The 17088-nt window shown below is 36.4% G+C and overlaps 6 protein-coding genes across 6 annotated transcripts; 3 read left to right on the forward strand and 3 right to left on the reverse strand.

Annotated features, from left to right (window-relative positions):
* Positions 1-926: 926 nt before the first annotated feature.
* CBG20637 lies at positions 927-1316 on the reverse strand (the record flags this gene model as incomplete). The annotated part of the gene is made up of 1 exon (XM_002631436.1): positions 927-1316. The coding sequence occupies one exon, from the start codon at positions 1314-1316 to the stop codon at positions 927-929; it is 390 nt and encodes a 129-aa protein (XP_002631482.1).
* Positions 1317-2082: 766 nt separating this feature from the next.
* Positions 2083-3088, reverse strand: CBG25660 (the record flags this gene model as incomplete). Its single annotated transcript, XM_045242667.1, has 2 exons — positions 2083-2343; positions 2609-3088. 2 exons carry the CDS (start codon positions 3086-3088, stop codon positions 2083-2085), a joined length of 741 nt encoding a protein of 246 aa, XP_045100344.1.
* A 3520-nt stretch (positions 3089-6608) lies between these two features.
* Cbr-sra-11 lies at positions 6609-7874 on the forward strand (the record flags this gene model as incomplete). Its single annotated transcript, XM_002631437.1, has 5 exons — positions 6609-6848; positions 6948-7169; positions 7213-7439; positions 7483-7669; positions 7719-7874. The coding sequence occupies 5 exons, from the start codon at positions 6609-6611 to the stop codon at positions 7872-7874; spliced, it is 1032 nt and encodes a 343-aa protein (XP_002631483.1).
* A 101-nt stretch (positions 7875-7975) lies between these two features.
* CBG20640 lies at positions 7976-9386 on the reverse strand (the record flags this gene model as incomplete). The annotated part of the gene is made up of 3 exons (XM_002631438.1): positions 7976-8387; positions 8432-8783; positions 9047-9386. 3 exons carry the CDS (start codon positions 9384-9386, stop codon positions 7976-7978), a joined length of 1104 nt encoding a protein of 367 aa, XP_002631484.1.
* Positions 9387-11382: 1996 nt separating this feature from the next.
* On the forward strand, positions 11383-13139 carry Cbr-sra-12 (the record flags this gene model as incomplete). Its single annotated transcript, XM_002631439.1, has 6 exons — positions 11383-11604; positions 11834-11991; positions 12065-12104; positions 12273-12469; positions 12594-12780; positions 12993-13139. Coding segments are annotated over 6 exons (951 nt in total), but the record flags the coding sequence as incomplete, so codon positions are not given.
* Positions 13140-13816: 677 nt separating this feature from the next.
* Positions 13817-16192, forward strand: Cbr-gly-1 (the record flags this gene model as incomplete). The annotated part of the gene is made up of 7 exons (XM_002631440.1): positions 13817-13924; positions 14848-14998; positions 15050-15273; positions 15318-15489; positions 15618-15770; positions 15888-16015; positions 16064-16192. Coding segments are annotated over 7 exons (1065 nt in total), but the record flags the coding sequence as incomplete, so codon positions are not given.
* Between the last annotated feature and the right edge of the window lie 896 nt (positions 16193-17088).

Here is a 17088-nt window from a genome sequence, read left to right on the forward strand (position 1 = left end):
ATAATAGCCTAAACAAAAAAAACCATAGAAAATATTTTATTCTGTGAACCAAAAATTCTCAAATACGATCCGAAATGGGGATAACAGTCGAAGGACTGACTGGTGGAGAACGGAAAACACGGCGAGACAAAAGTCGTGGCAAATCGGAAATCACAATCTTTTCCGTCTCGTCGGTCTCCTTATTTTGACTGCTATCTCGATATGGAAATATAGAAGACAAGGGAACATACATTATCATAGACACCTCTCACAAATAGAATAGAAACAGGACCAAAAATCGGTCAAAAGACATGTGAAATTTTGTTTTAGAGATGCATCTGGAGATGCAGCAACGGGATAACGAACGAAAGAAGATGAATAGAGAGATGGGAAGTATTTATAAAAAAAAGAAGCAAGAAAAGGACAGATTAATTCGCTTACTGATAAGATTGAAAAGTGGGCGGTTCGAGATAACCAAGAAGAAATGGCGCCACTCAATTGAGGTACGCACTCTATCTTCGAAGTACTTTGGTTTTATTGTTGAACAGAGTAGGACAGTATGTTTCCATGGAACAAAAAGGGCATGAAACCAAATTATGACTTCTGATATTCCGATTAAGATATCCGACAATACAGCGAAGAGGAAAACCAAAACTCAGAAAGGAAATCTGTGTCCAGGAGACTCTGTCTTATCTAGGATGGAGAAAATCACTGACATCATCTGTTTTGAAAACAACCAACGCACTTTGGCCTCATATTAAATAGTGGGTCGATGGTTCAAAAGTTCTGATTATGATCTTTGTGTAGCTGATTGAAAAACTCGATTGATAAGAGATGTGGGAGAAGAAGGCGAACAAGTATGTACTGATAATGAAGTTTTATTAATCTCGAAAGATAGAAAAGTGTTAAAAAGAGATGGTACAATTAAAAGGGCAACAACAATAAGCTCAATGGAAGTCAATATAGTCATAGGTGTTCTCTTCATATACTTCAGGTTTCAGATAGTACTTGTTCTGATTTCTCTTCCCGACTTTTGTGTAGTGATTAGAGTTCTGACGCTTTTCCTTCTTATAAAATTTCTCTTGGACCATCGGATTCGTCTTATAATTTTCATGCTGATAAATCATCATCTCAACCAACGCAGCCTTTTCTTTTTCTAACTTTCTAATTTTCTTTTGAAGATTCTTCTTGGAGACGTCCTCAACGTGATGATATGACATCTCGCAAACGGAGGAATTCATGTTGTCATCGAGGAAACCAGTATTCTTGACGTCGTCTTCATTGGTACTCTTGGATTTTTTGGAGTATGGGAAGATGCAGAAAAAGATTTTTGACATTTTTTAATACTCTGGAAATAGGCTTATTAGAACAAGAATAAATTATGGATAAGAAAATAATAATTGAAAGGGCCAAGGAGAAAATTAAGACAGATTCACAACAGGAAGAAGAACAAGAATGATTCTGTGAGTCAGAGATGCATACTGTTTCCCATAACTAAAGGAGATATTATTTTCTTCACATGGTAGATGCAGGTGCAATAAAAATTGCACTAGGTGAAGGCGGGTGTCCCAATAAACAGAAAGTGACAGTTCGTGGGAAAACAATGTTTCATTGATGAGACGAATAATGATCTGAAGAAACTATAAAAAATTCCAAAAGATTCAATTGTTTCAATTTTTCGTTAAAAGTTTCCTTTCCTGATATTCGAATCCTTTTTTGAAAACTACCGTATTCTAGTAGAAGCCCACACAAACAGTCAACTTTGATCCAATTTATCTCGGTTTCTGTCAAAGTTACAAAAAAAGTTGTCAACTGATAAACTGTTTAGCAGAACATCAGTAATGTTTTATCAGTTGACCACTTTCTGATATCTTGCATAAAGAATCGATATAATTGAGCTCAAAGTTGACGGTTTGGGTGGACTTCTATGAGAGGATATACGGTAAGAGTTGTTTTAGTAAGGCAATAGTTTTATTTGACAATCAACTGTAAAAGGGACTCTGGTTAAGGTAGAAAGTAAATATAAGATAATTCAATAATTTGTGAGTGCGTTAAAAACAATAATTAGTTGTGAATCAATTAGTTTTCAGTAGAAGTTATCATTTAGTTTGATGAAAACGGGATGCAAGGTTTCTGGACGTCCTCATCGTCAGAACTTGATAGAATAATATCCTCGAATCGGAGATTTTCTTTTTCCGAGTTCAAAGTTCCAATCGATGAACTGGAAAGGTTAGAATCGATTCCAGAATCGCCATTGTATAATGCAGATTTCTCTCTGGAGTCTGGAAGACGTGACGAATTCATATACTTGTTGAGCGATAAACAACTGGACGGATATCCATATTTTTCAATGATTCCATTCTCCTTTTTTCGTGGTTCTCCAGCTTCTTTTGATATCTTGCTCCGCGCTGGCGACAAGTCTTGATATGATTAACCTCTTGTTTTTCCGGCTTCTGAAAGATTTCAATTTACGTCGACCTTTTGTAAAAAACACAGAACGTTCTATTATCCCGGTAAATAAATGATTGGAGCTGTGGACGAGAAACGCCGGTTACTGTAGTTATCCTTTTAGGACCTTCGGCCACGGCCACTAGATTTTCTCTCTCATAGCTCCAGTTCAGAGTAATACCTGTTCATTTCTCAAGTCGTTTCGCATCTTCCGACAATAAGCTTGCCATTCCGATTCGTCAGTTTCTTTGTTTCCATTTCTTACGAATTCATTCCTTTGATTTTCTTGTCTTCTGAGTAAAGCTCTTCGTTCTTCTTGTCTGATTCTTCTCTCTTCAAAGAATAACCAGTTCTCATGTGCATTTACTCGAAACAACAGTGCTTTGGCTCTCAAATCAGAATAATTTTTCGTTCTTTCTTGATTCTCTATATGTTTCTTCTGAATCTGGATAGGCTTCTGAATTTTTATTGGTGTAAGGTTTTGAACGATTTGATATCTCTCGGAGGACTGAAAATTAGGTTGGAAGCGAACCGGATAGTTTCTATTAAGATCTGGATCTTCGCGAATGATTCCTTGAACTGCCATATCCGTTTCATTCTGCATTCTAGCTTGCCAAAGTTCGAAATTCTTTTGTTGGAAGTGTCTTATTAGTTGGTTCATTGAATTTACTGAAATTTTCGAGAACTATAGTTTGCATATATGCACGAACGAGCTAATTCGTTTCAGATAGAAATAACGAGAAAAAACAACTAAATATGAATGCAAAAAAATACTTTTAGAAAGTTGTTGACATTGATTTTGTTGAGTTCATTTTCGAAGTCTGGGAATTTTGATCTACCTTACATACTTTTACAAAATAAAAATATTAGGTTTGATAAATTTTATGTCGTAATAATTTGTGAGATTCATGTAGGATACCGTAAATGCTGTAAGATTATAGAAGGGCCATCTCAATTTTGACTTTGAGCTAATTTTCGGTTTCTGTCAAAGATAACAGAAAATTGTCAACTGATTGTTTATCATAATATCAGAAGTGTTCTGTCAATTGACACAGTTTTAATATTTTGCATAAGAATTGAGATAATTAAGCTCAAACTGGATCCCTTCTATTACACCCCTTCTATTACAGGGGAGCCCTTCTATTACAGGTTTTACTTTAATGCTTAAATTTTCTCAGAAAAGTTTCCACAAAATTCCTGCTTCCCAATCCTTTGCTGTCATTGTTTCACAATTCAGCACCGGGTGACTCCTCGAGCCACAAGCGCCAATTAATCATTTTGTAGCTTTCACATGTCTCGGGATGTTCTTTTTTCAAATTTATTCTCACGTCATCAGAACATCTTTTTTTAAAAAATTGATGGTTTCAGATGTTTGGATGTTTTTTTTTCAGTGATGTCTGGATTCCGGATTTCGTGTTTTTTATAAATTCCGGAATCCAGATTTCGGATTCCGTTAAATTTATTATTTATGGATTCTGTATTCCGGAGAAAATGTATACACATAATCCGAATACTCAACCGCTTCCGCTACTAACGCCGTAAAAATAAAGTGCGATACGTCCTTTTTAGAATTTTTCTGTACACTTGAGACGTCCAAATTCTAGATTCCAGATTCCGACTTCCGACTTCCTACTTCTGGCCGTTTTGTTCACCCGACTTCTCAATTCCTAATTTTGAAAAACTAAATTCGCTCCTGTATTTTTGACTCTCGACTTCCGAAAAAGAAATGTTACTTCCGAAATCCCACTTCCGAGTTCAAAAATATCACTTCCTGACATCTCTGTTTTCTACAATAATCCTACAAAAGACTTGCTTAAAACGTAGTATTTTGGATGGGCTTATGACGCCCACACCACATAGCTTTCCGAGAACATACAGCTGAAAATACCATGTTTTTGTTTTTGACATTTTTACAATCAAACTATAATTAAACACCTTTAAAAATCACTTGCCTATTACTCACCGATGCTGAATATTGCAATGCTGTATCCCAAAAAATTAGAATCCCCATGAGAATGCTAATCAACTTCTCTATTCCATGAGAAGGATTTCGTCTTCTTCTCTCTCCAAAATTTCTTTTCAAGTCAGATCTTTCAAAATTCATTCTACCGAAACGTCATATGTTCGGTTTCCTCCCCACAAACAAAACAATATATCTAGTATGTTCTAATTTTTTCCCTTAAAATTCTTGCCTAATGATACGCCCAATGCTCATCCATCCTTCCCGAGAAATTCTCAATTTCCAAAATAGACGGCAGCTTTGTATCTCTGGTTGCTCTTTGAGTCTATTTGCTCCTAAAAGTGAATCTAGAGGAGGAGAATCCCAAAATTAATCAGGGTCATGTGCTTCGAAACGCCTCCCTAGAAAATTTCTTTTTTTGTGCATCTCGAATTGCACAGCGCAATTGTACTAACTAAACTAATTATCAAGTCCTCCGAAATTTCATGCTTTTGCTCCTTTCGCGTGCTATCCAGAATTCTGTTTTCTGAACTAATTTTTGAAGGTTCACAGACAAATACTTCTATGGAGAGCTAATTCATTTTTTCAGACCGAAATGTCATTACTTCCAACATCTTCTGCTCTGTGCTCCACGATCAGAAAAAAAAACTCACCGTTGTTTTGTTCGACCAGTTTTTATTCTATATGTTTTTAAAAAAAGATTCTCACTCCATGTTCTCGGATTTCTCTTGTTTCCGGTTTTATATTCCAATACGGGGGTAATTTTTTGTGACTAGACGTGGTGTAACCTGTTGTTAGAAGGAGCTAAAATAGAGATCATACGCACACTCAATTGTGGAGATCTCAATATTTCGGAAGCTTTTTTAGAGTTTCACTGATGTTTGGTGATTAGAAAAAGGGTATACACTTTGTGAGACTTGCATTATTATCGTTCCTAAATTGGAATTTAACGAAATACGTTTGCTGTTGAGAGATTTTTGGTTTGAATTTTTAAAAGCGATTGGCGGTTCTTGTGTTGGTATAGTATGATAGTTTTAAAATGGGTTGATTCGCGCCAAAAGCGCATCAGTCAGCTGTTCAAAGCGCCTGAAGCGCGGTTCCGTATTCCGGATTCCGTGAAATTTTATTTTTCCGGGTTTCTGAGAAAATTATTTTATTCATTTTTTTTTCGAAGAAATCAATGCGGACATCCCTGGTTTTTTTTTTCGGCATTCAATTTGTTTAAAGTATATGTCTACTTTGGTTGCCTTCTCCTGCCTGATTCAAAATCTATTTTCAGTCGAAATCTCATTATTCGCCGAAATGACATTTTCTACATTTCCCTCAACTTTGATCTTTTCGCCCACAGACTGAAAACCACATCAAGTAAATAATATATGTCATTTTTTCATGAATGAAAATGTTTATGCGCACATCAAACAGACCATCAAACTCAACCGTAACATTCTTCCTGTGCTGCCAATTTTTTAGAACCCAAATCTTTTTTTTCGAGTTCCTGAACAATGAAAAATATGCAATTAGTCCTCACATGCGATCTAGTCACTTCTATTTTCGAAATAGAAAAACTGATTCATCTTCTGAATCCGTGTGATCAAGTCGGATATTAATCCTTTCTTATTATTTTCACTGGTCCCAAGTGGACTGGCCACTTCATTATGAATTCTAGGAATTTATCAAAATCAAATGATCAGATTTTTTGTCATGGGTAGACAACTGGAACTATATGATTTCTCGATTTTTGAAAATTATGTCATTATTTTTTTTAGTGTACTTTTGTTGAACAGAACGAAAAGTTATGCATTCATAGTTATGGTAAAGTTTCATCTTTGAGACGGCTCCTGCCTACATGCAAAATTTGTGAGCATATTGCCTCTAATAAAAACCCCAACCGTCATCTTTGAACCCAAATATTTCAATTTCTGTGAAAGATATTAAAAAAAAGTTGTCAACTGATATATTGTTTGTCATGAAACCAAAAGTATTTTGTCAGTTAACAAATTTTTGATATCTTGTATAGCAATTAAGATAAGTGAGCTGAAAATTGACAGTATGGAGGCTCTTCTATTACAGAGTTTACGGTAAATGTTTGCTGAATCAAATAAGTTTCTACTAATTCCATGAACTGTTTAACGATTTTAACTGAATTTTTCGGATTACTCTATTTGCTTTTTACTTTCACTATCTTTTTTTTTCAAATAATATTCCAAATTTCAGATCTATCATGTCATCTCCTGACACACCAGTTTGTGCATCCCCGCAACAAATGGAAATGTACAACTCTCATTTCTACACTTGTGCTCTTTTCTTCAACCTGCTAATCGCTTTCACATCGATGACTCTAATAATAATGGCAATTCGGAAACTTCTAACTGAATCTATAATCAACACATCCACAAGAATGTTTCTGATAGTTGGCCTTCTCTGCTGCTCACTTCATCAGACTGCCTACATCGTTCTCCGGGTGAGTTTTGGTTTTTTGATTCTTTGAGTACAAATTATTAAATTCATCCAACCGAAAACTTCCTCTTGATCAGTACCTTTTTGAACATACATTTTTCAGGTGCAAGTAATTTTTCAAATCTTGTTCAAACTGGATCAACCGTGTAAATTATACTACAAAGCATATGACTGCAAATACGTGACGTTTAGTCTTGTGGCCGGAAACACTGGAATGATTTTCATACAATCTGCAATGACAATTGACCGAATTTTGACCACTGTGTTTACCAATCTGTGGCCTAAACTCAAGTATTGGCCAGGAGTGATTCTCTCATCTTTCATGGTTCGGAAATTTGCCTATGAACTCTGAAAATATAATATTCCAGATTGGATGCAACTTCACAAATGTTCAATTCATTTTCTGGAATGATCCACTGACTGATTATGTTCCAACCTGTGGACAATTTCCTCCAAAATCCGTTGGAAGATTTCAGAAGTTTCTGGAAATTGCTCTGTACATGTCACTGGCACATATGGTCATTAATGTAATTATTCTTTACATTAATGTAGTGCAAGATCGGCGGCAGAGGTTGGTGTCTACACATGACCAAAGGTCTGTTTTTCAAAGGGGCAAATGATGAAACTATGAATTTCAGTCAATCGTTCGATGTAAATCAAAGATTTCAATCCAGAGTGGCTCTTAAATCAACACAAGCAATCTTCTTTCTCTCCATGTCTCAATTTCTGTCTTGCTTTTTGTATACAATTTTCACGAAGCTTTATCTCACACTTCAGCCTGATATGACACCACTACAATCTGGATTAACATTGGCGCTGACTTATGTAAGAAAAAGCAAATTTCTCAAAACGAATTTCATTGCAATATTTGCAGACAACACCATACGCATGCATTGCCATCCCGTCGTTGATTATGGTCACCCTGACCTTCATCAGAAATCAACGGCATCGAAGTATAAATGCATTGAGGTCACAGACAGAAACAGGCGATCAGTATATGCAGAAGATCAAAAAAATTTGGGATAAATAAATTATCTTCTTTTTTCATCTAAAACATGCTTATCAAAAAATCTTTCATTCAATATTTCGGTCACAATAAATAAGAGGTCACTATCAGTTGTTGTCAGTCCCTCAGAGAAGAATGCTCTGAGCAATCATGGCTGTCACTTGATACGGATCACAGTTAGATGATGGACGACGGTCCTCCAAATATCCTTTTCTCTCAGCTGCCACTTGTCTTGGAATACGAATCGAACATCCACGATTAGCAACTCCCCACGAGAATTTGTCAGCTGAACTTGTCTCGTGGCGTCCTGTCAGACGACGAAGATTGTCTTCTCCACCGTGAGGATCATAAACTTTCATTGCTTCCAAATGTGTTCTTTTGAGTCCTTCCATAGCTGCTTCGATAGCTGCGATTCCTCCGGGAGCACGCATTTCAGCAGTGGAGAAGTTGGTGTGACATCCAGCACCATTCCAGTCTCCCATTGTGACTTTTGGTTTAGGATCTAACGATACACATACTCCGAATTGTTCAGCAACTCTGAATGTTTTTTTTTGATTTCCAATTTTAAAGTGTTTGATTACCTATGCAGAATGTATCTGGACATCCACAATTGATCTCCCATATCGATTCCCTCACAAGTTCCAATCTGGAATTCCCATTGTCCGGGAGTGACTTCTGCATTTGTTCCGAAGATGTTGAGCCCAGCATGAAGACAAGCACGGTAATGTGTCTCAACAACTTCTCTTCCGAATGCTCGATCGGCTCCAACACTACAGTAATACTTTCCTTGAGGAGCCGGGAATCCATGTTTCGGCCATCCGAGTGGATGCTCATCTCGATCCACAATCAAATATTCCTGTTCCATTCCGAACCATGGACGGGTGTCACGGATCTCATTCATGATTTCAGCACAGGCTTGACGATGATTGGTAGCTATAAAATAGATCTGCAGCTATGAGCAATAGACTGTAAAACCTATAATAGAAGGGCCCCTCAAGTTTAAACTTCAAGGCAGTTTTTCTCAGTTCCTGTAGAAGATATTTATAAGTAGTCAACTGATAAACTGTTTATCATAACATCAGAAGTGGTTTGTCAGTTGACATATGTTTGATATATTTTATAGGAATTGAGATAGTTGAGCTCAAACTTGACAGTATGGGGCCCTCCTTTAGCAGGTTTATGTTAACTTAATATACCTGTTGGCTGCATTTCATGATCCAACGTGTCACACATGACCAATTTGTTAGCACCACCCAAAAATGGATCAGGATACGCTGCAACTGGACGCAAGTATCGATCGGAATCCCGTCCTTTGGCTTGTCCAGTAGAGGACCCATCGTAGTTCCAGATGGGATAATCTTCAATTTTCTTTGGAAGACGATCGAAAGTTCTAGTTTTGGATCGAAGATTCTCTCCAGTTCCATCGATCCAAACATAAGTTGCTTGGATTTTGGTTGGATGAGGACGGAGTCCGAGGAATTGATCAATGACTGCTTGTCCAAGTGGCATACGCGTCTCGTAGTTCAAGTGTGTCATTTTCAGCTGGAAAATGAAGAGTTGAAATTTGATAGAGCGATCAGAAACTCACGGTTTTTTCAAATCACAATCCAATGTTCTTCTTCGAGTAGAAGAGATAAACTCGTAATGAGTCTGATGGAATCTCGCTTGTGGTTTGAGATTTCATCGAAAAACTTTGAAAAAAAAATATTGGATGAGAAGTGGTAAAACACGTTCATATCTATGATTCGGTTACAGAAATTTTGAAGTTTTTACTGAGCGTATTTTCGAATGTTCGGACTGATTGTCCACGTCAACCTACCCACGACCTGAGTCACGGCCGCCCGCGGTCGACCGCAGCTGCAATTTGCACAGCCCTGATTCAGGCATACTTGTGGGACAATCGTTGATTGCTTTTTTGTCTCCGAACAATGATTCACTAGAGTAGGTGGGAGTGATACTTGAATCCTACTTCTGAACTTTTGTGGGTCAGTCCTTTGGATTTCGGTCATTACTCCCAATCTGTTGCCAAAGAATTCAAGAGTTTATTTAGTTTCAAATGTTCGAGAAGTCAAAAAACATGGGAACCAAAAAAACAAACCTCCCCCGCCAACTATAAATTATGAAATACCACAGGGATCATCTTCACTGAACCAGAACGATTTTTCATTAACTGTTCTACTGATTTTTCTTGTATTCTATGAATCCAAAGTATTCGTCAAAGTTTCTTTTCCTTTGTGATGCAATTGAATGTTTGATTCACAGACGAAAAAAAAGATGCTGATTTCAACAAATCAGCTGTCTATGTTTCAATTTTTGAGATGTTTCATTTGCAGATTTGTTTCAAGAAACTAAACAGTTTAATTTCAGGAATAAAATAATGGAGCTGGGAAATTCAATGCCAGGATTGCAAAACGAGGTAAGTCTAATGTTTTTCTCGATTATAAACCCTTCTTTTTTAACGAATTTTGTACCATATTGCTTGAAAATTTTCCATAGAAAGTAGATTTCAATTAGAATTATAAGAAGGGCTCAATTCAATTTTTTTTAGAACACCATAAATCACTAAATTTAGTTTTCCAAATGATCTGAGAATTAGGAAATAGGATTTTTGTAAAACCAGAGAAACTGAGTAAGATAGATTTCAGCCAGAAAAAAAGCTGCCCTAATTTGACTATGCCATAGATCTTTTAAGCGCTCATTCAGAAAATCAGGTTCCGGCTAGTTTCATAAATGCCAGGTTCACATACCAACCAAACCAACTATTATAAATTTCATGAGAATTTCGAAAAGCTTCGGCATTTTCAACATTACAGCACTGATGTCTGCGCTCTATTATTATTATTGATATCACTTTTGAAAAAAAAACTCTCTTTCCTCTTAACCTCACAATTAGAAACCAAACTCGAATGTTTTTTTTTTCAGAATTCTTGTCCCACTTTCTGCCTTCGTAAATTGATTAATTTTCCCGGAAACTCCATTTAGCATCGTCAGAAGTATTTGTGAGGTAGAAAGGAAATAAGAAATTTCGATTAGTGAGAGGAAGGAGGTATAAACATATTTTTGGCTGACTTTTTGCCATATTTTCAGTCTGGAACATAACAGAGCTTCAAAGTTTCATGACGCATTGTCTAGAGAAAATCAGAAATCTGAAGTTGCACATTCATGTTTTGTTTTTTCGTATTTTCATAAAAATATTTTCATTGGTGGTAATTATTTTAAGTCTATCCAATCAAGGTCAATTTTTTTCTGGTGGCCGTTTTTTTAAGGTGGTCGTTTCCCACCGGGCTTCCGAGTTGGCCGATAAAGAGTCTGCCTTCGGAACTCTCACTCAGACATTATCATGTTTTGTATCCTCCTCAAAAAGTTCTACGATCTCATTTCTCGCTTCACCAATTTCGTAATTTTTTGGTTTTTAACTTTTTCAAAAACCGGAACCGCCTCTCTTACATCCAAACCACGTTTTCATCATTTAGTCATATGTATTTACATAATCCCTATACCAACAACTCTTTCATATTTTCATCATTTTCAGATGTCGTGTGCATCAGAAGTCCAAGCTCAACTCTTCACGCATCCAGTTCAAATTATTTATGCTTGTGTTCAAACAGTTTTATTCTTAGCAACTATCATCGGATCCCTATTAGCTATTGTGCAACTTTGCAAGAAAACAACGATTCCAGATTCTACTAAAGTTCTTTTAATAGGCGCTTTATTTTTTGCCAATGCTCATGAACTTGCATATTTTAGTTCGCCGGTGAGTTTTCGAAGAATGATTACGGTAAACATTCTGACACTCGAACATTCAGCTTCAAGCCAATTTATGGTTCCTGCGGTAAATATCAAAAGATGATGAACTAAAAAATGTTCATCATGTTATCAAAAATAGTTTGTTAGTCAACCATTTTTTGATATCTTTTACAGGAACCAGGATAAATAGGCTCAAAGCTGAAAGTTTGGGTATTAAATTAACTTTAAAATTTCAGTTCAAAGTATTCAAAATGAATTTATTTCATACAAATACATCATGTTATCCGTTAGCCAGCACGCTGGAATGTATCCCAACGACCACAGTTCTGGCCATGGGAATTTCTGGAAATATGTTGATTCAATCCGCATTGAGCGTTGATCGGTTCGTGAGAAAATTGGGAAATTTGGATGATGAATCATTAGATTTTCAGGCTATTGGCTACTATATTTCCCGTTTGTTATTCCAGAATGAGAGCTCTTCCGGGAGTGGTTCTTCTTTTCATGGTGGTAGGTTTTTGAATTTTTTGATTTTTTGCAAACATCAGGCACTGGTGCAGTGATGCATAACTCTAGATGATTTGTAATGCTGTAGTTTGTAGTTTTAGCTATGAACGCGGAAGTCCAAAAAATAATTTTTCCTGGAAGTTGGGGACCAAAATAAAATTCAATTTTCAGCTGATCCCATCATTTCTCTCCTATTCATGGATCCGTTCGGATATCGTTTTGGACGATTATCAAATGTTTTGCTCCCAATGGTCAGCTAATATAAGTTCTCGTGCAAACACTTACTTGGAATATTGTTCATATTTAACAGTTGCACATATTATCATAAATGCATTGATCATTCTCAGAAATCGATCTGTGGAGAGCAAGTAAGCAAGGAGGGCAAACAATTTCTATATTTAGATTTTTCCAGTTTGATTAGTCTCCCGTAATTGAGCACAATCTTGAGCAGGAAAAGGCAAAAACAAACAACAAACTCTATTCATTTTTCAGATGTCGATTTGATGTTCAACAAAGATATTTGAATTCTGAAACTTTGAAGACAACACAAACAATTTGCTATCTATCCATTGCTCAGTTTCTAGCAATGTTCTTGTATTCTGGAGGCGTTCTTTTTATGAGAAAAAATCAGAAAAACATTCCAACTTTGATCTATATCAATGTCATTGTTTGGGTCTATGTAAGCTTTTTAAGGCTTCCATTTTGGTCGATCAAAAATCGGACACCGACGACCGAATTCGCGAATTTGGACGTCAAAAGGACCGCAAACACTTTCTGTACTTTTGACTCACAAATGCACAAATTCGGTCGGCGGTCGGTATGTCGGCTAAATTTCCCAACCGAATGGAAATCTTAACTTGTTTTGAACACGTTTAAAATTAGGATGTTTAGGCTCCTCCGTATGCTTGCGTATCTCTAGCTCCTCTCATTCTCTTCTCTCTTTGGAATCTTAAAAAACAACGACAAATCAGAATTCAGTCGATAACAGTTCAAAAAGAAACACAAGAAGATCACATCCGAAAACTTCAGCTTTCCTGGGGATAGTATTTCTCCTTGCTTGCACTTACAAGAACATCATCACAGAAAGCTTGTTTCTTGAGAGATGCGAAACGGTAGATAAGAACGTGAAAGAGAGAAAAAGAAGGAGAAGAAGACGGCTAGTGTTCCGTGTTTCTTCTCCAGAAGCCCTGTCAACCGTTTTGTATGGATGTGAAACAACTGAAAATCCAACGAAAAGTTTTGTATTCATGTTTTGGGATTTATATCGTGTTGCGGCTCATTTTTGTGGACTATGCCTCTATTCCGTAAGTCAAAATTGTTTAAGAAAATACTGGTTAGACGATTCTTTACAGAGAAAAACGGAAGTTGGAAGAAATTCCATTAGAATGTGATTCTGTAATAAATGGCACTGAAAATCCACGATTAATTTCAAAAGCAAAGCAGTGGGATTGGCATTATAATTGGGTGGAAAACGAAATATTTACAGCAAGAATATGTAAGTTAGAAAATAATTTTTTAAAATAGAAATAATTGTTAAATTCTTGTCTTGAATTCAACTAATTACTAACTCGGTTTTTCCTCCATCTCCCATTTATTACAAATGTTATATCTCCTAGATTCATAGACATTTCACATGTTAGTGGTTTTCTCCCCTTCGTTGAAATAAATAAATTTAATTTAATTTAATTTAATTTAAGAAAATTATTATTTTCAGATGTACAGTTATCGAAAAGTATTTCACTTTCTCTCGAGAACCAATGTCCATAGAAGAGGAAAAATACCCATTAGCTTATGGATTAGTGGTTTACAAGACTATTGTTCAGGTAATTTTTAATTTAGAGAGAGATCCGGCCAACATTTTTGGTTTTTTTTTGCATTAAAATGTTCTGAAAGACATGTATTTTCATAATATTTTTTGAAAAAATTCAGGAAAAATGAATCTCCCTGAAAACGCAGTCAAAAATTCAAGCGCTCTCAATTTTCATACAATTTGTATTCATGGATTTTTTCAGCCATTTGTGCGGTCAGAGACACTTTTTTGTTCTCTTCATCGTTTTTTTTTCATTTCAACAGATCAAAGTTTACTAATAATGCAGTCAAAACAACAGAAAAAAGCGAATACCGTAAACACTCTAATATATAGCTCCTCCTAATTGAACGCCACCCTCTAATAGAACGTTCCCCCAGCTATGCATTGAAAAATATAACGTCACTCTCCAATTGAATGCCACCACTAATAGAATGCTACCTCAAAAAAATAAATTACGATTCACCAAATTACTAATTTTTTGCTTTTTAGAGAGGGTTGCAACATTTTGCAGTACGCAAGTAGATGGTTTTTTGAATTTTTTCCTGATTATTCCCCCACATTCCGCTTTTTCTCAAAGTATTTTGGGCACCATCAGAAGCTTCGCGAAACTTTTTTGGTATCGAATAATAGAATGCCACCCTCTAATTGAATGCCACCCTCTAATAGAACGTTCTCCTAGCTATACATTGAAAAATAGAACGCCATGGTATTAAATTAGAGTTTTTACGGTTATTCTGAAAAATAGCATGAAAAAGCAGCGCACACAGTGGCCTTGGGCTAGGATTCCCGCGGCCCTCTTAGACGAGAACCGAGCATTTTCGACAGCGTTTTTCGGGGAGTTCAAAATGAATTTTTTCAAATTAATATTATGAAAATTCATAACTTTGGGAGCATTTTGATGCAAAAAAAATACAAAAAACTGTGTTCATTTTCTTATTTGATCTATTTAAGGTGATGATGCAGCTCTCCCTCTTCTACCAACCTCAACACCTTTTCTGTATCACTGTTGATAATCAGAGTCCAGATCAGTACAAAGCAGTTATTCAAGCTCTACCTGAATGTTTTCCGAATATGAAAGTTTTTGTTAGTTCCTTTCAGTTTAAAGACGTTCCAATCACAAACAACTATTTTCAGATAGGAGAACCATCTGATTGGGGATCATTCGGAATTTTGAGTAACGTCTATACATGTTTCAATTGGTTAGCAGAAGCGAAACACAACTGGAAGTACTACCAATACCTGTCTGGAACGGATCTCCCTATTCGAACAAATCTGGAAATGGTTAGGATATTCAAGGCAATGAATGGATCCATCAACACAGATGTCAGTACTTTTGAAGTGGATCGATACAAGAATATGGAGGTATGACTGAATAGGAAATACTAAAAATTTTGAGACTTTTGCAGGGTGTGCTTCCGCCGATGCCAATTTACAAATCTAGTATGTCTGTTGTTGTGCCTCGGGAAGCTGCTGATTTTCTAATCATCAGTCCCAGAGTGCAGAAATTGCTCAAGTATCTCTCCAAGACGTGGATTCCAGATGAATCATTCTGGTCAACTGTTCTCGGGTCCCCAGCTCGTAGGTGTCCATTATTTTTCTTTTTTCTTATTTTTCACCAAACCTGAAATTATGGTTTACAATATAAGTCGTTACAGTAGTCTTCGTCATATAAAAACACATGGAAAGGAACCAATAATTATTTCCAGTGCTCCCCGTCCCTGGTTCATTTCGAGTTCGTGACATTCTATGGCTTCGAAAAAATTTCAAGCTCCGCCCACCCTACGAAAATACTGTAGACTCGATTGGTACCTCTTACATTGGCAGGTATCAAGTATGGGGATGGCAGAAAGAATGCTTCGGTTAGTGTCCAAATGAAATGCTTTATCTCGAAATGGATCTCGTCTTTTTTTCGGAGAGATTCGTTCCTGAGATTCCAAAGTCTCCCTTTTGTTTTCACTTTCTGTCCCTTTTTTCAGGAAAAGTCAAAGATTTCTCATGTGTCTTCGGTGTTGGGGATATTGAGGAAATTATGACTAGGCCGGAGTTGGTTGCTCATAAGTTGTATCTCGAATACCAACCAGCTGGATTCATGTGTATGTTCAAGGTAACAAAGAGATACTGAGGTATTGAGTTTTTGAAGTTCTAATTTCAGTCGATTCGAAAGAGAAGTTTGAGTCCGGATGCGGACAAATTCAGTGCGAAAAGTTATTCGGAGATGCCAAGTGTCGAATTATTCAAAGGGAAAGCTATAACCCAATTGACAAATCCTCACTGGCTAGTTAGAGATTCATTCTACAATCCATCTCTGGAAGATTTCGACAAAGAAGTTCTATGATCAATTTTACTGTTGTTCGGGAATAACTCGATGTTCGCAACACCTCTCTTGGTCAAACATGTACCGGTTTTTTAATAGGAAGAATTTCACTTTTCATGTTATTATTTTTGAATAAAACATTTGTCTTCTGATTCTGTTCTTTCTGAAGTTGGACGGATAAGGGCACAGTAAGTAGATCGTGGGCACCAAAGAGATTTGTGGATGAGAGCAGGGACGTTGGGGCAAAGTAATCTCTCCGTCCCTCCCAGTCCCTGGCTCGTTTCGAAGTTTGTGACATCCTATGGCTTCGAAAAAATTATTGTTCGAGAATCTCTCGATATTCACAGCACCTCTCTTGGTGAAACATTTACCGGTTGCCTCTTTATTTTATAGGAAGAATTTCCATCTTATTGTTTTTAGTGTTTTTAGTTTTAAATAAAATTCTTATCTTCTGTTTCTGTTCTTCTCATTGACCCTAATACTTCCGTTCTAAAATAGCCGATTAAATTGTCATACTTACCAAATCAAAAATCATGCGCTGCCCATAATAAGTTTTGACCGATTGCCATCAAGTCACCGAAAAAAGTAACTTCAGAATTTTTTTCGATTCGCAAAAATTGCATCGTTCCGTCGTCTAATAGAGGGGCTAAACGTGGCCCACAGTGTAAGTTGTTTTTAATCATTTGAACATTCAAAAAAGTCTTTACTAGAACGGCACCCACATTGTTCATTTTGAGCTTTTTTATCTCAATTCCTATGCAAGATATCAAAAATGTGTCAACTGACAAAACACTTCTGATATTACGATAAACAATTCACTAGTTGACAACTTGTTTATATCTTTAACAGGAATCGAGATAATT

Source organism: Caenorhabditis briggsae, assembly GCF_000004555.2.
Source record: "Caenorhabditis briggsae complete genome, chrII, whole genome shotgun sequence".
NCBI classification, from domain to species: Eukaryota; Metazoa; Nematoda; class Chromadorea; order Rhabditida; family Rhabditidae; genus Caenorhabditis; species Caenorhabditis briggsae.